The 23,676-nt window shown below is 36.5% G+C and overlaps 1 protein-coding gene across 1 annotated transcript in view; it reads left to right on the forward strand.

Moving 5' to 3' along the window:
- Nucleotides 1-3,686: 3,686 nt before the first annotated feature.
- CATSPERB (cation channel sperm associated auxiliary subunit beta) overlaps nucleotides 3,687-23,676 on the forward strand; it is a 127,726-nt gene continuing 107,736 nt past the window's right edge. The window contains exons 1-4 of the mRNA XM_067736863.1: nucleotides 3,687-3,765; nucleotides 14,271-14,359; nucleotides 16,518-16,658; nucleotides 21,164-21,224. Of these exons, the coding sequence (XP_067592964.1) occupies nucleotides 3,687-3,765; nucleotides 14,271-14,359; nucleotides 16,518-16,658; nucleotides 21,164-21,224 (370 nt within the window). The remainder of the gene's footprint in view (nucleotides 3,766-14,270; nucleotides 14,360-16,517; nucleotides 16,659-21,163; nucleotides 21,225-23,676) is intronic.

A 23,676-nucleotide genomic window follows, 5' to 3' on the forward strand; every position in this document is an offset into this window, starting at 1 on the left:
ATTTTTCTAAGCATGCTTCTATACTTGGTAGCAGCTGATTGGCTGTTACCAAAGTTAAGTGGACTACTAAACCAGTAAACTGTGAAAACTCAGCTCCCAGTTTTGGGTCTTCTTTCTCAGCCTGTATAGAAGAAAGCTTGGGAAAATATAAAAAAGAAAAGTGCAACTGGTTGGGCACCCCACTAAGAAGGAATTACAGTAAGAAATAAGGGCCCTACTATAGTATGAATTTACAGTGTAATCACTCTTCCATGATAACAGAGTAACTACAAATGAACCGGTAGGTTCCTCCTTTGGGACAATTCCCAATATTTATTTGATGCCAGAGAATAGAAAATACCGAGATATATGACCTATATCTGACCGTTACATGAAACTCATAAGCATTAAATGGGAATAATAAGTGGGGATAATTTGACTGTTAAGGATGCGTAGGAGAGTGTGATGAAGATAAAGAAGTTGCTTCAATGTATAAAGATACGGATTCAGAGCTAATATTTATCAAGTGCTTAGTTTGTGTAAAGTAGCTAGCTGTTAGATGTTTTAGTATATTATTCATTTAATTCTCACAACAACCCTGCGAAGTGTTATCCCTATTTTACTGAATAGAAAGTAAACTTGAAGAAGTTAAGTAACTTTCCAAAGATCAAACATCTCAGTGGGCAGAGCTGATCTTAGGCCAAAGCCTGTGCCTTTTCTCTAACCATGAGATAATTGTTGAAAGAAGGTAGTACCAAATTGAGAAAGTCATAATATTGAAGAAGGAGAAGAATGAGACTAATGTATGTATGAAGCAGAATTATGGTGAACAAATTTAGCAGTTTTGGTGAGCAGTCAAATCTACTCAAGAATGTTATGTGGAATAAGTTTTGAAATTTTCATTTTGTGGCATCTTTTTACGCTGACTAGATCAATTCAATCAGGAAACCTTGGTTCTAAGCCCAACTCTGTAACTAGCTAGTAACGGACTTTGGACATGTTACTTAATGTCTCATATGTCAGCTCTAAAGTAAAGTACATTTCATCTCTAAATTTTAAAAAATTATATATATAATTATATATATAAGCTATAAATATGAATTTATATATATGGGCTGAATTAACAGAGTAAGGGAATGTGCAGCTAGCACAAAGCCATGCAGTGTTCAAAGATCACTCCTTGGCTGTCTTGCCCGTAAATATGCTCTCTCGGGTTTCCTTTCCTTAATGAAAGCATTTAAAAGCCTTTCAAATTAAGTTTTTAGTTTTTGACTCAAAGACAGGTACAGTCAAATCCACTTAAATGAAATTAGAGATCTTCTTATATTTACTTGAGAGAACTGAATTGGAGCAACTTTGAAGATAACTTATTAAGAGGTCATCCAAACTGGGGTCCTGGAATATAATACATTTCAGACAGTATTTCAGGGATGAGGAAAGCTTATGGGTTCTAATAATGGTGTTATGTCATTTAATTTGAATGTTTAGCAAAATAATACAAGATTTTCCTGGTAAGGGCACTATTTTCAAAGTTTGTCTCTGGTAACTTCTCCATTTAATGTTAAATTCATTCTTATACCAAAAATAATATTGAGCCTAGCACCGTGCAGATGTAATTTTGATGGACCATCTATTTCCTCTTACCTTGTGAAAACAAGTTGTTTTCTTAGATGACTAAAAAATGCACTTAAAAAACAATTCTCCCCTAACCATGTGATAAGGGTGAGGAATTCAAAATCCAACAAATGTTGAGCTTTCTACTGTCAGTTAAATGTATTGAATCAAGAAAATCAATTTTGAGGGAAGAAAAACATCAGTTAAATTTAATTTACTCAGCAGTTGTCAGGAACCCCAAAGGATCTGGAATTTACTCTTCCTGTAGCTGGCGAGTCAGTCTGTTACTGTTTCTTGGGTGCTGGCAAAAGATACAGACTCCTGGGTCAGAGATGTAGGACTTTATCACTCACAGCAAAAGCAGTAGTCACTGTCAACATGATGTTCACTCCAGTTCTCCATGTCCCCTTCCTCCCTCCCTCCTCCCACCCTAGTCCCATGGAGTCTCATGCTGTATTAGTTTACTAGGGCTAACAAGGTACCACACACTGAGTGGTTTAAGCAACAGAAATTTGTTGTCTCACAGCTCTGGAGTTTAGAAATTTGAGATTATCCCGACCCTGGATTTGGGTCAGTTTCCCTGATGTGCAGCAAAGCCAGTCTGACACCGGGTTGTGGTGAAGGAAAGTACGTTTATTGCAGGGTGCCAAGAAAGGAGAATGTGCAGCTAGTACTCAAAGGACCTGAACTCCCTGATGGCTTTCAGGGAAGGGTTTTTTAAGGCACCATTAGGGATGTGGGTTGCAGGGTGCCTGATCAGTTCGTGGACATTCTTCTGATTGATTGGCAATGAGGTAACAGGGTGATGTTTCCAGAGTCAACATCATCAACTTTCTGATCCCAATTGGTCTGGAGTCTACGCACTTATGGTCAGCTGTTTCCATCTGGTGGGAGTCTAGTTTCTGTAAAAACAACTTAGGAATGTGCTTCAGACATTGTTATCTATGTCCTTCATGGACGAACTAAAGGTCCTGTGACTCTGCTGTATGGCTGATCTTTTGTTTAAATTGTTACCAGTTTACTTTCCTGGCCCAACAGTTATTCTTTATTATTATATGTTCATATTTTCCTAATCATTAACTCTTTAGCCAGCCTTTTGAGACTCGGGAGAAACCTGAAGATGTCAGGAGAAACCTCTTTTACTTCAAGAGATGCGAGGCACAGAGAGTCCCAAACGATGTGAGAGGGTACCAAAGGTCCTGCTGAGTTTCAACATCAAGATGTTAGCAGTGCTAGTTCCCTCTGAGAGCCACGAGGGAAGGATCTGTTCCAGGCCTCTCTCCTTGGCTTGTAAACGGCTGCCTTCTCCCTGTGTCTTCATATCATCTTCTACCTGTACAAGAGAGTGTCCAAATTTCGCCTTCTTATAAAGACACCAGTTATACTGGATTAGGGCCTACCCTAATGATTTCATTTTAACTTAATTACTTCTGTAAAGACCCTATCTCCAAATATGACCACATTCTGATATACTGGGGGTTAGGACTTCAGCATATGAATTTGGGAGGGGGGAACAATTCAGCCCATGACAGATACTTGCTAACACACATAGTGGTGTGCATTACAGGAGAAGAACACGGAGTTGGGAGATTCACCATGGAAACAAGCCTGTGCTTGTCCAGAGGATGTTACCTCATGCCTCAAGGTTGCTTGCTGCAAGCACAACTCTGAGAAAAGGGCCTTGCATTCCTGGCACACAGCAAGGATGTACAGGGGTGCTCAGGACTCACATGGATTGTCTCTCCCAAGAGCAATGCTTCACAGTCTCAGATCAAGGTACAACTGTACCATCCTGAGTCTTTATCAAGTCAGGTTGTGTTTTACACAGATGTAGAATTGATCATGCCTTTCTAACAGTTGCAGAAAACCCTGAGCCACACCTCTTTAGTTTGCAATAATTATATTTATAAATATCTTTAATACCAGTTAAGGAGTAAGTGTAGAGCTTAGTCAATTGTTGTCTGCTTTTGTCACATAATGAGAAATATTTTTAATTCAAAGAAGAGATGATTTCTTTGCCATTGTTTATAGCGAAAGGAACTAAAAAATATCTTCAGAGTAATTGAATGGAAATAATTTTTTTCTTCCAACAGATGGAATTGCCACTTTTATATGTTATGATTTTACTTTTGAACATTTTTGATTTTTCATCAGGAATAACATATAATAAAGGTAAGTTTCAGACTCTTTTTACTCTCTAAAATAGAGAATATCTTCTCAAGACTTCCCCTTTATATCCCTTCCTCACTAACAGTTAGAATATTTTTCTTTTAGTACTTCTTCTTTACTTTATCTTCCAGTTTTTCCCAGGTATTATCTATTGTACTCTGGTCCAGAGGTTTCTAATAATATCATTGTGTACATCGGGACTTCTCTTTTGTTATAGTATGTCATTACTTATAAGTCATAGAATATTTAAATTTTAAGCAACATTTTATATTTGCAAAACTTGAATTATTTGGATAGATCTTTTTGATTTTTCCTCCATGATTGGTTGCATGTAGGATGAATTGTAAACTGAATTATAGGCTAATAGACTGAGAATTTTCTGAAATTAATACATGGATTAAATTGCCCAATAGGACTTTCATGGTGTAAAACTTTACAAAAGGAATAAGACAAATCCACCTCCATTTGTGCAGATTGTATAGATTCTGTAGTATCCTGAACTGGATCTACCAGAACATAGTCGATGGTCAAAAAATTGTTGACTGAGTGGATGGAGAGACTCAGGGTCTCTTCTACACATGGGTGTGTTGCAGAATTGGGTGAGTTCTGGGATGAACCAGTTCTAATTCCTATATTCCACTAGAGAATATATTACACAAGTATGGACATAACCAAAGATTGGATAGTCACTGGCAAACTTATGAGATTTCAGAGAAGGGAGAATGTACTTCCAACTGGGGCAGGGGATGGAGTGAGTCAGAGAAAACACTTATGAAAGGTATCAATCCATATTTGTCCCCCAAATGTCTGTACATGCATGGGGAAGAGCATCCTACAAAGACAACATCAGGTAAGTGATGAATAAAGTCGTAGAGGTAGGCAACCACAGAACATGAAGGGAGCAGTAAATAGTTCATTCTGACTTGAATGAAGGAATAGAAGAAGTAAAATATTTTGGAAAGATAGGAAACTGGCTTATATTATAGAGGTACTTGAATGCCAAGCTAAGGAATTTGGGCTTTAGTCTATATTCATTGGAAAGTCATTTAAGATGACTGGATAGGGGAGTAACATCTCAAAGCTACAGTTTAGGAAGATTAATATGGCAGCATTATGTAAAGTAGATTGGTGAAGGGAAAGTTGGTAGGCAGAGAGAACAGACAGAAGACGATGACAGTAGTTTACACCAGATCTTCAGTGATGAAGTCAGTTTTTTGGTCATGCATTGCATCAGTTGAAAAAAAAAAAAGTGCAAGCTTGGTTCTCCAATATTTTCTATTTATTTTTAAATTATGTACTTGTACTACTGTACTAATATATTGTGTACCTTGTAAACCTACACAAAAACCAGAAATTAAAAGGGGATGAAAAAGGATGAAATAATCTTTTTAAATTATTATAAAGTATACTGATCAACATCATAAAATTCTTTGAAATTTTAAGATTTTTGGTGAGAAAATGTGATGTAAATATATTTTTTTAAATCTTGGAGTCAAAGTTTATAGAGATTTGAATATCTGGCTCTAATTCAATTTATTTTGGTATTTAACTTAAATTAGCTATTATATTAAAAATATATCTCGCAAATTTTTGTATATCTAAATGGGATAAATGCATGTTGGCTTAATGAATAAATCATGATACTCATTTTTCAATCCTATCTATCAACTTTGTAAAGGTTTTTATTGAAAAAATTTTAGTAAGCTTTCAGCTTTCTGTATGTCAATCAACTTTTTTCCATTTTAAGCAACTAGTTCCAAACTTCATTGAAATTCATTTGAAATATTTAAATCAAGTAAAAAAAATATCCATTTTCAAGTTTCTAAAGTATTGCAGATATGACAGTTATTATAGATATATTTATGAGATTTCCAGTAACAAAATCACATACTAATGTGAACATTTCCAGCTGCCTATATTCAAAATGCTCTCTCCACAGCATGCATTTTTAAAGGTATTTAATTTAATGTTCATTGTTCAAATGAACCTTCAGTTTGAATGGATAGACTGAGTCCTGATTTACTTTTTGAAACTATGTGTCAGCATATTCCTGACAGCCATTTGTCATTTCAAAAAGATAAATGGAAATCAAAAAAGCTGGAGTAGAAATTCTCATATCAGCAAAAATGACTTTAAAATAAAGACTATTACAAGAGACAAAGAAGGACAATACATAATGATCAAGAGACCAATCCAAGAAGAAGATATAACAATTGTAAATATTTATGCACCCAGCATAGGAGCACCTCAATACATAAGGCAAATGCTAACAGGCATAAAAGGGGAAATTGACAGTAACACAATAATAGTAGGGGACTTTAACACCCCACTTTCACCAATGGACAGATCAACCAAAATGAAAATAAATAAGGAAACACAAACTTTAAATGATACATTAAACAAGATGGACTTAATTGATATTTATAGGACAATCCATCCAAAAACAACAGAATACACTTTCTTCTGAAGTGCTTATGGAACATTCTCCAGGATAGACCATATCTTGGGCCACAAATCAAGCCTTGGTAAATTTAAGAAAAATGAAATTGTATAAGTATCTTTCCCGACCACAATGCTATGAGACTAGATATCAATTACAGGAAAACATCTGTAAAAAATACGAACACATGGAGGCTAAACAATATGCTACTAAATAATCAAGAGATCACTGAAGAAATCAAAGAAGAAATCAAAAAATACCTAGAAACAAATGACAGTGAAAACACGACGGCCCAAAACCTATGGGATGCAGCAAAAGCAGTTCTAAGTGGGAAGTTTAGAGCAATACAATCCTACCTCAAGAAACAAGAAACATCTAAAATAAACAAACTAACCTTATACCTAAAGCAATTTGAGAAAGAAGAACAAAAAATCCCCGAAGTTAGTAGAAGGAAAGAAGTCATAAAGATCAGATAAGAAATAAATGAAAAAGAAATGAAGGAAACCATAGCAAAGATCAATAAACTAAAAGCTGGTTCTTTGAGAAGATAAACAAAATTGATAAACCATTAGCCAGACTCATCAAGAAAAAAAAGGAGAAGACTCAAATCAACAGAATTAGAAATGAAAAAGGAGAAGTAACAACTGACATTGCAGAAATACAAAGGATCATGAGAGATTACTACAAGCAACTATTTGCTAATAAAATGGACAACCTGGAGGAAATGGACAAATTCTCAGAAAAGCACAACCTTCTGAGAATGAACCAGGAAGAAATAGAAAATATGAACAGACCAATCACAATCACTGAAATTGAAACTGTGATTAAAAATCTTCCAACAAACAAAAACCCAGGACCAGATGGATTCACAGGTGAATTCTATCAAGAGAAGAGCTAACACCTATACTTCTCAAACTCTTCCAAAATATATCAGAGGGAGGAACACTCCCAAATTCATTCTACAAGGCCACCATCACCCTGATACCAAAACCAGACAGAGATGTTACAAAAAAAGAAAACTATAGGCCAATATCATAGATGAACATAGATGCAAAACTCCTCAACAAAATACTAGCAAACAGAATCCAGCAGCACATTAAAAGAATCGTACACCATGATCAAGTGGGGTTTATCCCAGGAATGCAAGGATTCTTCAATATATGCAAAGAAATCAATGTGATGCACCATATCAACAAATTGAAGGATCAATACTGTATGATCATCTCAATAGATGCAGAAAAAGCTTTTGACAAAATTCAACACCTATTTATGATAAAAAAAATCTCCAGAAAGTAGGAAGAGAGGGAACTTACCTCAATATAATAAAGGCCATAAATGACAAACACACAGCCAACATCGTTCTCAATGGTGAAAAACTGAAACCATTTCCTCTAAGATCAGGCACAAGACAAGGTTGCCCACTCTCACCACTATTATTCAACATAGTTTTGGAAGTTTTAGCCACAGCAATCAGAGAAGAAAAAGAAATAAAAGGCATCCAGATCAGAAAAGAAGAAGGAAAACTGTCACTGTTTGCAGATGACATGATACTATACATAGAGAATCCTAAAGATGCCACTAGAAAACTACTAGAGCTAATCAATGAATTTGGTAAAGTAGCAGGATGCAAAATTAATGCACAGAAATCTGTTGCATTCCTATACACTTATAATGAAAAATCTGAAAGAGAAATTAAGGAAACACTCCCATTTACCATTGCAACAAAAAGAATAAAATACCTAGGAATAAACCTACCTACGGAGACAGAAGACCTGTATACAGAAAACTATAAGACACTGATGAAAGAAATTAAAGATGATACAAACAGATGGAGAGATATACCATGTTCTTGGACTGGAAGAATCAACATTGTGGAAATGACTCTACTACCCAAAGCAATCTACAGAATCAGTTGTATCCCTATCAAACTACCAATGGCATTTTTCACAGAACTAGAACAAAAAATTGCACAATTTGTATGGAAACACAAAAGACCCCAAATAGCCAAAGCAGTCTTGAGAAAGAAAGATGGAGTTGGAGGATTCAGGCTCCCTGACTTCACACTATACTACAAAGCTACAGTAATCAAGACAGTATGGTACTGGCACAAAAACAGACATATAGATCAATGGAACAGGATAGAAAGCCCAGAGATGCACCCATGCACCTATGGTCACCTTATCTTTGATAAAGGTGGCAGGAATGTACAGTGGAGAAAGGACAGCCTCTTCAATAAGTGGTGATGGGAAAACTGGACAGGTACATGTAAAAGTATGAGATTAGATCACTCCCTAACACCATACACAAAAATAAGCTCAAAATGGATCAGAGACCTAAATGTAAGGCCAGAAACTATCAAACTCTTAGAGGAAAACATAGGCAGAACACTCTATGACATAAATCACAGCAAGATCCTTTCTGACCCACCTCCTAGAGTAATGGAAATAAAAACAAAAATAAACAAATGGGACCTAATGAAACTTCAAAGCTTTTGCACAGCAAAGGAAACCATAAACAAGATGAAAAGACAACCCTCAGAATGGGAGAAAATATTTGCAAATGAAGCAACTGACAAAGGATTAATCTCCAAAATTTACAAGAAGCTCATGCAGCTCAATAACAAAAAAACAAACAACCCAATCCAAAAATGGGCAGAAGACCTAAATAGACATTTCTCCAAAGAAGATATACAGACTGCCAACAAACACATGAAAGAATGCTCAACATCATTAATCATTAGAGAAATGCAAATCAAAACTACAATGAGATATCATCTCACACCAGTCAGAATGGCCATCATCAAAAACTCTAGAAACGGGCTTCCCTGGTGGCGCAGTGGTTGAGAATCTGCCTGCCGGTGCAGGGGACACGGGTTCGGGCCCTGGTCTGGGAAGATCCCACATGCCGCGGAGCGACTGGGCCCGTGAGCCACAACTGCTGGGCCTGCGCGTCTGGAGCTTGTGCTCCACAACGAGAGAGGCTGCGACAGTGAGAGGCCCGCGCACCGCGATGGAGAGTGGCCCCCGCTCGCCGCAACTGGAGAGAGCCCACACACAGAAACTTAGACCTAACACAGCCAAAAATAAATAAATAAATTTAAAAAAAAAATTAAAAAAAAATCTAGAAACAATAAATGCTGGAGAGGATGTGGAGAAAAGGGAACACTCTTGCACTGCTGGTGGGAATGTGAATTGGTTCAGCCACTATGGAGAACAGTATGGAGGTTCCCTAAAAAACTACAAATAGAACTACCATATGACCCAGCAATCCCACTACTGGGCATATACCCTGAGAAAACCAAAATTCAAAAAGAGTCATGTACCACAATGTTCACTGCAGCTCTATTTACAATAGCCAGGACATGGAAGCAACCTAAGTGTCCATCAACAGATGAATGGATAAAGAGGATGTGGCACATATATACAATGGAATGTTACTGTCAATGGAATATAGTCTGTCATACAGAGGAGTGAAGGAAGTCAGAAAGAGAAACAGATACCGTAGGCTAACACAGATGTATGGAATCTAAAAAAAAGAAAAAGGTTCTGAAGAACGTAGGGGCAGGACAGGAATAAAGACGCAGACATAGAGAATGGACTTGAGGACATGGGGAGGGGGAAGAGTAAGCTGAGACGAAGTGAGAAAGTGACACTGACATATATACACTACCAAATGTAAAATAGGTAGCTAGTGGGAAGCAGCCGCATAGCACAGGGAGATCAGCTTGTTGCTTTGTGACCAACTAGAGGGGTGGGATAGGGAGGGTGGGAGGGAGATGCAAGAGGGAGGGGATACGGGCATATATGTATAGGTATAGCTGATTTACTTTGTTATACAGCAACAACTAATGCAACAATGTAAGGCAATTATACTCCAATAAAGATGTTTTTTAAAAAAAGGGTCAGAAAATTTAAAACACTTTTTAAAAAGTAATATAAAAATATCCCTAACTCATCTTTAGACAGTTTTTTAAGAAGTACTTTGCCATTGTATACCACCAAAACCCATGTTTGTTACAAAAGATGTTTGTAGTCACCCTTCATCTAGCCTTACGTCTGATGTCCTTCAGTACTTTTGCAGCATCTGGCTTCAACTTCATTGAGACATAGAAAACCAGAGCTGGACAATATTTAAAGCTGTAAAACTACAATTTTTTCAGGGACTACTGCAATTGAGGAAAAAAGATCTCAGTATAGAACTAGTCTCAATTCCAAATACAACATAGGCAAGTGGGAATTTATAGCCAAGGAGCAGGTTCATTGTGGGGGAAATTGTGTCTTTGTATGGAAAATTACTAAGAGGAGACATCAAGAGTAGGGAGGATTCTTGCCCAGCTAACCAAACAGTATTCTTGCTGAGGGCAGGCCAGCATGACCATTTGGGTGGATGGTAGGGGATGAGGAATTTGAGTAGATATTGAGAATGGTTAGATATCAAGGGTGGGGGGGGGCTTCCCTTGGTGGTGCAGTGAAGAATCCGTCTGCCAATGCAGCATACACGGGTTCGAGCCCTGGTCTGGGAAGATCCCACATGCTGCGGAGCAGCTAAGCCTGTGCGCCACAACTACTAAGCCTGTGCTCTAGAGCCTGTGAGCCACAACTACTGAAGCCTGCAACAAGAGAAGCCACCACAATAAGAAGCTTGCACACAGCAACGAGGAGTAGCCCCTGCTCACCGCAACTAGAGAAAGCCTGTGTGCAGCAACAAAAGACCCAATGCAGCCACAATAAATAAATAAATAAATAAATAAAATAAATTTTAAAAAAAGGATGGGGGGCGTTTCTCTCTAAGATGACTTAGTAGGATTCTTGTGAAAATAGCTATACAGGTCTAGCAAGGGATAGGGCCTATCCTCTTCATCAAATCAAGTCCTGCCTTTTTCCAAGAAAGAGTCTGAATTTATGCCCCAGATTAGAGGAATACATATGACATTGATGAGTGGTCCCATCACAGCCTCTTTCCTCAAACTCAAGATAAGGAGAAGGGATAGAGGATTCTGGGAAGATGGCAGAGTGAGAAGCACAAGAAATCTGCCTCCCCAACTGCACAACAACTGCACTGGCCGAATCTGTCTGATACAACTTTTTTGGAACTCTGGAGTCTGCTGAAGGCTTACAACTTCTAGGGGAAGGCTTGGACAGTAAGTTGCAGTTAATTTCAGTCATTGTCAACTCTTATCACAGTAGAAACTACCCATGCCCCACCCTCAACCTCATGGCATGCAGCTGTGCACGTGTTACTGGAGCAGTCACACACAACTTGCAGAAGCTAGGATGGGCAAAAAGGACCCTGTCTTCCAAATATTGAGAATCTGTACTCTGCTGCTTCTGATCACAGAGGTGCAAAGAGGCAGGCAGCCATTGTTGTTGTACCTCCCCTCATTGTTGCAAACTCTTCTCCCTCAGCTGAATAGATTTTCAAGGGACTTAAAGGACCAGTGCCCTTTTTACTCCCTTTTTCATTTTTCATTTTTTTCCTCTTTGGGAGCCAGACATTAAAGACTATCAAAAAAAAAAACACAAACAAAAAAAAACTGCATTTAAGGGGATAAATTACAAAGTGACAACACATGCCCAGGGAAAAATGACACAGGCTCATAAAAGACCTAAGAAGGCCTTAAATTTACACCTGAGGTTGATCCTTGATACAGAGACAGCCTACAACAGTTTTTTAGAAATCCGAAAGACAAAAACAGTAACAAAAAAAAGCAAATCCTGGGGAATGAGGAGAATCTAATTTCCAGAGTTACCACCCTACTAGATTCAACTGTCCAGTTTTCAACAGAAAATTATAAGACATGCAAAGAAACAGGAGAGTATGGCCCATTAAAGGAAAAATATAAGTCACCAGAAATTATCCTGAAAAAAGATTGGATGGCAGATCTACTAGACAAAGACTTTAAAACAACCATGTTAAAGTTGCTTCCAAAACCAAAGAAGATGTGGAGAAGGTCAAGAAAACAATGTATGAGCAAAATGGAAGTATTAATAGAGAAATAGAAAACCTGAAACGAAACCAAGAAGAAATGCAGGGGCTGAAAAGTACAATAACTGAAATGAAAAACTCACTAGAGGGATTCAAAGGCAGATTTAAGCAGGCAGAAGAAAAAAACAGCAACTTGAAGGTAAGACAATTGTAATTATCAAGTCTCAGGAACAGAAAGAAAAAAGGTTGAAGAAAAGTGTAGAGTGTAAGAGACCTCTGGGAAACCATCAAGTGGACCAACACACATTTTGGGAGTAACAGCAGAAGAGAGAGAGAAAGGAGCAGAGAGACTATTTGAAGAAATAATGGCTAAAAACTTCCTAAATTTGATGAAAGGCATAAATATGTATTTTATATATATATATATATATATATATATATATATATATATATCCAGGAAGCTAAGCAAACTCCAAGTCAGATGAACTGACAGAGACCTACACCAAGACACACTATAATCAAACTTTCAAAAGCCAAAGAAAAAGAGAGAATCTTGAAAGCAGCAAGAGAGAAATGAATAACCACACACAAAGAATCCTCAATTAGATAATAAGCAGATTTCTTATGAGAAACTTTGGAGTCCAGAAGGCAGTGGACTGATATATTCAAATTGCTAAAAGAAAAACCAGTCAGCCAAGAATCCTATATCTGGGAAAACTGTCCTCAAGAGTGAGGAAGAAATTAAGGCATTCCCAGGTAAACAAAAGCTGAGGGAGCTTGTTACCACTAGATTTGCCATGTAAAAAATGCTCAAGGGAGTCCTGCAAGGGGAAATGAAAGGACACTAGACAGTCACTTGAAGCAGTAGGGAGAAATAAAGGTAAATATGTGGGTAATTATATTGTAACAATGGATTGTAACTCCACTTTTTATTTTCTACATGATTTAAGAGACTAATACATTCTAAAGAAAAAAATTGTTAGTACAAAAGTTACTATCATCGTAATTTTGGTTTGTAACTCCAAATCTTGTTTTCTACATAACTTAAGAGACTAATGTATTCAAAAGAATTATTAGTTCATGTTTTGGGGGCACACAATATTTAAAGGTATAATTTTATGATATCAACAACTGAAAGGAGTGGGGATGGAGCTTTAAAGGAGCAGAGTTTTTCTATGTTATTGGAGTTAAGCTGCTATAAATTCAAATTAGGGTAGTATACCATTAGGATGTTAAATGTAATCCCCATGGTAATCACAAAGGAAATAGCTATAAAATATACATGAAAGGAATTTACATGTTTCACTACAAAAAGAAAATCAACTAAATCCAAAAGAAGGCAGTAATGCAGGAATGAAGGACAAAAAATTTATAAGGTATATAGAAAACTAATAGCAAAATGATAGAAGTAAGTCTCTCCTTATCAGTAATCACTTTAACTACAAATGGATTAAATTTCCCAATCAAAACTGGGAGATTGGCAGAATGGGTAAAAACACATGATCAAAAACAAAAACAAATAATCACACATGATCCAACTCTATGCTGTCTATGAGAGACTCTTTTATTTTATTTTATTTGGCCATGCCACAGCATGCTGGATCTTAGTTCCCTGACCAGGGAGTGAACCCATGCCCCCTGCAGTGGAAGCGCAGAGTCCTAACCACTGGACTGCCAGGGAATTCCCAGAGAGACTCACTTTAGAACAAGATAAGAAGGAGGGATCTTCCTCCCAACACTCCCACCCTTTGGGGAGAGGAGTCATATCAGTAGCTCTCTATCAAAACATAAATTCACTCCAATCTCCAACTTCTGTCCCTTTTATATGTTCACCAAGGTTGAGGAGTTTAAGAGTGAAGAACTGGTTTTTGGCCACCTCTGAAAATCTGTATCATAGCCTAGCATGTGTTATATTTTATTTTAGTGCTCAGTCAAACCTTTCTTTTTAGTGTCCTGATATTGTATCTTTAAAATGAAAAAATAAAGTGGAAGATTTAAACTTTATCTAGAGTGATGTGAATTTAAAATATACAATTATAATTCTTATACTTTAAAAATATTTTGTTTAAAAAATATGGTTCTTTTAATGGAAATTCTTCATTAGTGACCTAAAAATATATATATATATGTTTGTGTTATTTAGGTGATACTGAGAAACGCTTTGCTTGTGCTAGCGAAGGGTTCCCCCAAAAGAATGAAATAATCAAGTTGTATCTTTCCTCTGATGACTTGGTAAGGTCCACTAATAGCATGTGCTACACCCCCTCATATTCCTTTTAAGTGCATGGGTGAAACCAGTAACACTGTACTCTCTTCAAATACCTTCTACTATTTTCCGACTCGGGGAGGTGAAATTTGATATAAATAATCCTTTCTATCCTTTCTATTTCATTCCACTTGGATCAAGTAAAATATTTCATTTAGCCATTGAACACCCTGGGTAGTTTGCTTTTTTTTTTTTTTTTTTTAAGATGGCTCCATCCCTTTTTTAAAAAGACTGGCTGTAATGCTCTTCATTTTTTATGGTTCTGATCTGTCCATCTGAAGTTTGACAGATGTAGCCTGTTAGTGAAAGAACGTTACCTCACATGACCTTGGGAAAGAATCTTTCCCTTTTATAACAAGTACCACATTGTAGGTGTCATTTTGGGTAGGGGATTATTTGACTCCTTTGATTCAAATAATGGCAAAATTTTTAAAAACACAACAAAATAAGATGTACTGTTAAGATAGTCATGCAGCAAATGCTAACAAAAACATAAATTAATAAAAATTGCACAGATTGTCTAAAAGTCTATGATAAATATAACAAAACGAAGAAAAACACCCCATGAGGACAAATACATTTATCCTAAAGTCTGTTTTGACTTAGTTCCCGGTTCCTTCTTAATATGCCAAACGTATATTATTTTTTTATTTACAACTATTATGAAGTGCAAGCCCTTTGAGTCACATGTGTCTTTCCTATTTGTGATTAAATATTATGGAAAAGGAACGGGCTCTATAGGAAGAGAGACCTACAGAGCTGGGGTCAAATTTTGGTTCTGCCATATATGGTATGTGTGCCCTAGGGCAGGTTACCTAACCTCTCTGATCCTCAGTTTTGTCCTTTTGAAAGGGAAGTATAATCTACTTTTTGGATAGTTGTGATGTGGTAGTTCTAGAAGAAGTATTAGTAGAAATAATAGCTAGCATTTATAAAGTGTCAGGCATTTTTCAAAATGTTTTATGTTCATTATGACATTTAATCTTCTGTAAGATAAGTACTGTAGGGGAGTACTGAACCTCCCCTCTTAGGTTCAGTGGCTGGAGCCTGTAAAACAAACTGACAAAAGACAGATTAAGCAGGAGATAAAAATGAAGTTTGGGAATTCCCTGGCAGTCCAGTGGTTAGGACTCAGTGCTTTCACTGCTGTGACCCAGGTTGAGTCCCTGGTTTGAGAACTAAGATCCTGCAAGCCTCACGGCACAGCCAAAAAATCCCTATAAAACAAAAACAAACAACAAACAAAACAAAAAAAGCAGAGTTTATTTACACATGCAATGCACATACCCATGGGAGAACTCAACGATGAGTAACTCAAAGGGATCCTTAGAATTGGGAGCTTATATAATATCTTAACAAAGTGCAATAAATTGTGGAGAAGTTGAAGACAAAGGAAAAGGGTTTGGGTTTATCTCCCTGCCAAGCCCCATTAGAAAATAAGTTCCATTAGGTCAGGGGTTTTTGCCTGTTTGGTTTAATTCTGTTTCACCAGCACCTATAACACTGCCTGATTCAAGCTAAGGGGTCAGTAAATATATTTGGAATGAACATGTTTCCCCATTTTATAGATAGGGAAACTGAAATTCAGATAGGTAACTTGCCCAGAGTGATGTTAACTACTAGGAGAACTAAGTTAGATGAAGCTCTTCTTATCCATATTGGTTTTCAGGGAAATCCACAATTTGTGATTGCTACCTTTTCATATACCTTCTCAAAGCTGGGAAATATTCAATAAAAATGCAGTAAAATGAGTTTTGCTTTATACATTTGCTTTTTTATTTAGACACAAAATAATTTTAATAAAATAGGAATTTCTACATGTGATAGCATGTGACTTTGAGTCTATGTTTGTTAAACATAATAACTCTATGACCATTTCTATGACAGAAAAGATTATTATAGGATGAATTGAAACCTATGATGACACTGGCATAATAGGCTGATGGGTTCTGAAAGTGTACTTTTCAAAATAGATTTTTTTCCAAGTTAAAGACTAGAATTACTAGAGATAGCAATCTTCAGCAGCATCTACTTTTCATAGATTTCTCCTCACTTTCAAGTTAATGTAAAATATGCTCTTCTCCATCAAATTGTCACTACTTGTTTTTTTTCTCTTTCCTGAAGAAAATCCAGTGTTTTTTCCAATCTGAAATTGAGCTTACTTCAAAGGAATTTCTAAGCGTGTTCACATCAGGAGGACTTGCTCCAAGCTTGGGAATCATAAATAGTACATATACGGGCATCTTTCACTTTAATTTAACTTTGGTAATTACATTTTATTTTATTTTGTGGTATGTTATTAACAAGAAGAATACTCTTCCTTTTAGCATGTGTTTTTAAAAACAGCTAGTCCAGTAATATTACATCTGTATGTGGTTTAAACCCAATAATACATTGTTAAACGTTTTACTTTAAAGTCATTTTTTTTTTTTTTTTTGCGGTATGCGGGCCTCTCACCGCTGTGGCCTCTCCCGTTGCGGAGCACTGGCTCCGGACGCGCAGGCTCAGCGGCCATGGCTCACGGGCCCAGCCGCTCTGCGGCATGTGGGATCTTCCCGGACCGGGACACGAACCCGCGTCCCCTGCATCGGCAGGCGGACTCTCAACCACTGCGCCACCAGGGAAGCCCTAAAGTCATTTTTTAAAGAAATTAAGAGAAGAAAAGAAAAAGATTCATGTGGGGTTTTGTTTTTTTTTTAACTTTTTATTGCCATCCAGTGTCTTCAGCATAAAGAACTTGTAGCATTTCTTACAGTGCAGGTCTGCTGGCAATTAATTCTCTGGAAGTTGTTTCCCCTTTATTTCACCTTTTTGTGTGTGGGGGTAACAACTTCATTAAGATATAATTTACATACCATACAATTTGCCTATTTAAAGTGTACAATTAAATGGTTTTTAGTATATTCATAGAGTGCAACCATCACTACTATCTAATTTTAGAACACTTTCATCACTTCCAAAAGACAGCCCATACCCATTGACAATCACTCAGCATTCTACCTTCTACTCCCCAGTCTTAAGCAACCACTAATCTACTTTCTGTCTCTGTAGATTTGCTTATTCTGAACATTTCATGTAAATGAAGTCATATAATATGCAGTCTTCTGTGACTGGCTTCTTTCAGTTAGAATAACGTTTTCAAGGTTCATCCATGTGATAGCATGTATCAGTACTTCATTTCTTTTTATTGCCAAATAATATCCCACTGTTTTGGTACCATATTTTCTTTACCCATTCATCAGTTGATGAACATTTGGGTTTTCTCCACTTTTTGGCTATTATGAATAATGCTGCTACGAACTTCTGTGTACAGTTTTTGTGTGGAAATTTTGGTTTTTTATTTCTCTTCTGTATATAACTAGAAAATGGAATTGCTAGGTTATAGGGTAACTCTATATTTAACTTTTTGAGGAACTGCCAGACTGTTTTCCACAGTGGTTGGACTCTTTTACATACCCATCATCAGTATATTTGGGTTCAAATTTCCACATTCTCACCAACACTTGTTATTTTCTGTTTTTTGTTTTGTTTTGTTTTGTTATAGCCATCCCACTGGGTGTGAAGTGCTATCTCATTATATTTTGATTTGCATTTCCCTGATGATTAATGATGTTGAGCATCTTTTCATTGCTCAACAGTGTTTATTGGCCATTTGAATATCTTCTTTGTGAAGATATCTATATAGATTATTAATTGGGTTGTCTTTTTATTGTTGAGTTGTAAAAGTTCTTTATACATTCTCAATTCAAGTCCCTTATCAGACAAATGACTTGCAAATATTTTCTTCCATTCTGTGGGTGGATTTTTTATTTTCATGATACTGTCTTTTGATGCACAAAAATGTTTTTGATGAAGTCTTAGGTATCTATTTTTTCTTTTGTTGCTTATTCTTTTAGTGTCATAAATAGGAAACCATTGCCTAATCCAGAGTAATGGAGATTTACCCCTATGTTTTCTTCTGAGAGGTTCATAGTTTTACCTTTTACATTTAGGTCTTTGATATATTTTGAGTTGAATTTTGTGTGTGGTGTGGGGTAGGGGGGTCCACATTCATTATTTTGTATGTGGATATCCAGCTATCCTAGCACCATCTGTTGAAAATACTATTACTGTTTCCCTACTGAATTGTTTTGGCACTTTTGCTGAAAATCAATCAACTCTAAATGTGAGGGTTTATTTCTGAATTCTCAAATCTATTGCTTTGATCTATACATCTACCCTTATTCCAGTACCATGTTGTTTTGTTACTGCTGCTTTGTAGTAAGTTTTGAAATTGAGAAGGATGAGTCCTCCATCTTTGTTCTTCTTTTTCAAGATTGTTTTTGCTAGCCTCCATATAAATTTCACTAGTTTCCATATGAATTTTAGGATAAACTTGTCAATATTTACAAAGAAGCCAGCTGCAATTCTAATAGGGATTATGTTGAGTCTGTAGATCAGTTTTGGGAGTATCACCATTTTAGTAATCTTCCAATCCATGAATATGGGTTGTCTTTCCATTTATTTACATTTTCTTGAATTTCTTTCAACAGTTTTTCGTAGTTTTCAGAGTATAAGTTTTGCACTTCCTTTTTTTTTTTTTTTTTTTTTTTTTTTTGTGGTACTTGGGCCTCTCACTGTTGTGGCCTCTCCCGTTGCGGAGCACAGGCTCCGGGCGCACAGGCTCAGCAGCCATGGCTCATGGGCCCAGCTGCTCCACGGCATGTGGGATCTTCCCAGACTGGGGCACGAACCCGTGTCCCCTGCATTGGCAGGCGGACGCTCAACCACTGCGCCACCAGGGAAGCCCTGCACTTCTTTTGTTAAATTTATGTCTAATATTTTATTCTTTTTGATGCTGTTGTAAGGAGAATTGCTTTCTTATTCTCATTTCCAGAGTGTCCTTTGCAAGTGTATAAAAAATACACTTAATTTTTGTATATTTATCTTATATCCTGAACTTGCTGAACTCATTTATAAATTCTAGTAGTTTTTAGTGGTCACCTTAGTTTTTGAATGATTATTTTGTCAGATATAGAATTGCTGGGTGACTTCATTTGCTTTCAGCATTTTGAATATGTCATTCTGCATTTTGAATATGTCACCTGATACCATTGTTTCTGAATGAGAAGTCAGCTATTAATTTTATTATTGTCCCCTGTATGTAATGTGTTATTTTTCTCTGGGTGCTTTTAAGATGTTCTCTTTGTATTTACCCTGAGAGGTTCTCTGGGCTACTTGGATTGAATTTGGAAAGTCTTCAACCACTATTTCTCCAAAGAAATGTTCTACCCCTTTCTCTGTCTCTTTACCTGACTGGGACTCCAATTAGGCACATTTTGGAACACGTTTTATTGACCCACAGATCTCTACGGCTCCATTTATTTTTCTTTAATCATTTTCCACCTTTTTCAAATTGAATAATTTCAATTGTTATATATCTAAGTTCACTTATTCTTTCTTTTTTTAAATAAATTTATTTATTTATGTTTGCATTGGGTCTTTGTTGCTGTGCACGGGCTTTCTCTGGTTGCGGCAAGCAGGGGCTACTCTTCGTCACGGTGCATGGGCTTCTCACTGTGGTGGCTTCTCTTGTTGCGGAACATGGGCTCTAGGTATGCAGGCTTCAGTAGTTGTGGCATCCAGGCTCAGTAGTTGTGGCGCACAGACTTAGTTGCTCCACGGCATGTGGGATCTTCCTGGACCAGGGCTTGAACCTGTGTCCCCTGCATTGGCAGGCGGATTCTTAACCACTGTGCCACTAGGGAAGCCCTAAGTTCACTTATTCTTTCTTTTGCCATCTCCAATCTATTGAACTCATCTAGTAAATATTTTATTTCAGTTATACTTTTCAGCCTCACTATTTCCATTTCGTTTTATTGTTGTATTTTTCATTTCGGTGCTGGATTTCCTATCCATTCCCTCATTAACACATTTTCCTTAAATCCGTTTGCATATTCGTAATAGCTGCTTTGAAGTCTTCATCTGTATCTGAACTCATTCTGAGTCAGTTTATGGTTTATATTCTTTTCCCTGAATATCAGTTACATGTTCTTGTTTCTTTCCATGTCTTGTCATTTTTGGAAGAAAAGTAGACATTGAAGATAATAAGCTGTAACAACCCTGGATTCTGCTATTTTCTTATAAGAATTTGCTGATGTTTTTGTTGGTGGTGGTCTAAAAGGCTATTAATTGCCCTGGCACAAATTGCAAAATGTCTTACCTATGGTTTCAGCAGCTGCTATCTCTGCTCAGTTCTACTAACTTCCACTGCTGAGTTTTTTTTTTCACATGGCCTTCTGAGGATCTCCCCTGCACTTGTGTTGCCCAAGGATATGGAAAGAGTTTATATTTAACTCTTAGATCATTATTTTTAAAGTTCCCTTGTGCCTGGGATTTTCCTCTTACATTCCCAAATTTTCTATCAGCAGCAGGTTCTCTCCTCTGACACATCAAGCCAGTAATGCTTCAGCTTTGTGCTGTCTGAGCTTGGCTGTATGATATTCCATTTTGTGGCTATATTCTTACACATACCTGATGAATACTTTAGTTATTTCCAGTCTTGTACTATCACAAACAATGATGAAAAATATCCTTGAACACATTTCATTTCACACATATGTGAGTATAATGCAGGATAAATTCCCAAGAGTGAAATTGCTGGGTAAAGGACATATACATTGGATGTTTTTGTTTAATTTTAGTTTTTAAAATATAGGGTAGAATATGCCAAAATAAGTGTTGCTATTAACATTGTAAAACACTGTTTTCTGTTGTCTTCTTTGTTCAAGTTCAGTGATCGAGTTTATTGGTTGATTGATATTCCCAGAGAAAACATTACAAAAAATACAGGTAAGAATGATCTGAATTCACTATTTTACACATGGGTCTGGATTGACAAATAAAAAACATTTATTACGTTAAAAAATTATGTTATTTCATGTTAATGTCTCCTGTGGTATTTGCAACATACATACTTACTAAAAACTAGTGATTCATCTGAAATTCAAATTTAACTGGACTTCCTGTATTTTACCTGGCAGTTTTATTACAGATAGATGGCTCTGACATACATAGCATTTATATTATTCTTTAGTTAAAGTAAACTCATTTTCTAGAACTTGAAATTCATAGTATTGAGAAAGTCAGGTACCAATTAATTTTAATGAAATGGAATCATTCATTTTAAAATGTAATATGTAGTGTATTAGTTTACCATTGGGTCTACTATTAAATGCTATGTGGCAGCCTAGTTTATATACTATTGTAAATACCAAGAAGGAAAGAGCAGGAAAGTCAAATTCCAGAAGGTGTGAGTATTGAGCTAGTGAACTGAGCTAGTAGATCTTCAGGCATGAGATACAGACCCATAGTTTAAAAATGATAAAGGGTATATTATTCTAATATGGTAGGTGCAAGAAATAGAAACCATCCTGACCTCGCTAAAGGAAAAAGGCTAAATTTCTTTTTGTTGTGGAACCCAAAGACAAAAGTGAAGCCAGATTATAAGAAGGAATTAGAAGTAAGAAATGGAGAACCATCAAGAACCCAGGGAATCATTTTACCCTGTTTCTCTTATCTGTATTTTCTGTACATCTATAATTATTTTTCCTTTTATGCAGACTAGTTTCCTAAAGCTGCCTCACTGCTGTCAAAGTTTTATATATATTTCCTAGGGGGCAGCCCAATTCCAAATCCCCAGGAGAGTATCTTCAATTGGCCTAGAATTGATCCTGCACCCACTTGTGTGCCAGTCAAATGTAGCAGGTGATGATGAATTGGGACAGTGAGATGGTGGGATCATACAGGCAAACCCCTGTAAGTATGGGAAAGTTAAAGGACGAACTAAATGGTGTGTCCTACAGAGTAAACGGCAGGGGGAAAGTGAGAATAAGGCAGAAAGGATAGAAAAGACTATATAAGGAAGCATCAAAGATAAAAACTGCAAAAGAAGCCCCAGTATTATAACAGCTAAGATGGATTATATCACTATTTTTATCCTTTATTTATCTCAATTTTTTCAAATTAATCTATCGGAACTTTTTGTGATTTTTTTCAAGGAATTCATCCTGAAGATTGTACTCCTTTAAAAAAAAAAGAGGGAGTACAGTCTAAAGATGGATTGTTCTAGCTGCTTGCCTAATATTGACGTTAGTTTGACAATCGAAGAAGTGAAGATCACTTGTTATTTTCACTTCTTCTATTTATAAAATTTAATTTCAGAAATGCATTGATTCTAAGATCACCCAGGCAAGAACAAAGGTGATCTGAAAACTTAAGTATTTTATAGAAAGAGACCAAATTATCTCTGCGTATCTTGACACAACTTCTGGATTGAGTAAAAAATATATTTGAGCTTATAATGTAATAGAAGAGAATGGTCTAATGTTAGTAATATGCTAGAAATCATGAAAGAAAATCTTAAGGGGGAAGGAGACCATATTTGCTCATTCACTTTTTACTCCTTAATCGTATCTTATTTGCTGCCATGCCATGAATTTGAGTATTATGTATCTGTAAAATCTTGGGAAGGGTAGTTTACGTAACATCAACAGCAAAGGTAGCAAAATAATCATCATAGTAGTAGTAGAACTTGCCGGTAGCATTTACTGAATTCTTATATTTTCAGCACGACTCTAAACACTTCACCTAACTAAATTCATTTATTACTCAATGTGTGTTAGTTACTATTGTTAGCTCCATTTTCGAATGTTTTAACTGAGGCCTATGGAGCCATATGGAGATTTGGTGATAGCTAGAAAGTGGTGAAGGCAGTTTGAAGTTTGAACTACCTAGAACTGTTGAAGGTAAAAAGAGTCCCTCCTTAATTTATACTTCACAATTTGTTCTTTTTTCATTTTAAAATAAGGTATAATTTACATTCAGTAAAATATACCCTTTTTAGTGCCTAGCTCTGTAAGTTTTCACAGATGTATACAATTGTGTACTCATGAATCGAGATTTAGAGCAATTCCATCATCCAATAAAATTAACCCCACCAGTAGTGAACTCTCTGTCTCGTGAACCCCAGGAACCACGGATCTGTTTTCTGTTCCTATTGTTTTGTTTATTCCAGAGCCATATAAATGGAATCATCAAATATGTAGTCTTTTGAGTCTGGCTACTTTCACTTAGCATAATTCATTTGAGATTCACTATGTTGTAGTTTTTTCTGTTTTCTTACTGGGTAGTATTCCACTGTATGGATGTACTATAGTTTATTTTGTTGTAGGGCATTTGGATTTTTTCAGTTTTTGGCAATTATGAATAAAGCTGCTATAGGCATTCTCATACAGATTCTTGT

This window comes from Pseudorca crassidens, chromosome 1 (assembly GCF_039906515.1).
Source record: "Pseudorca crassidens isolate mPseCra1 chromosome 1, mPseCra1.hap1, whole genome shotgun sequence".
Classification (NCBI taxonomy): domain Eukaryota; kingdom Metazoa; phylum Chordata; class Mammalia; order Artiodactyla; family Delphinidae; genus Pseudorca; species Pseudorca crassidens.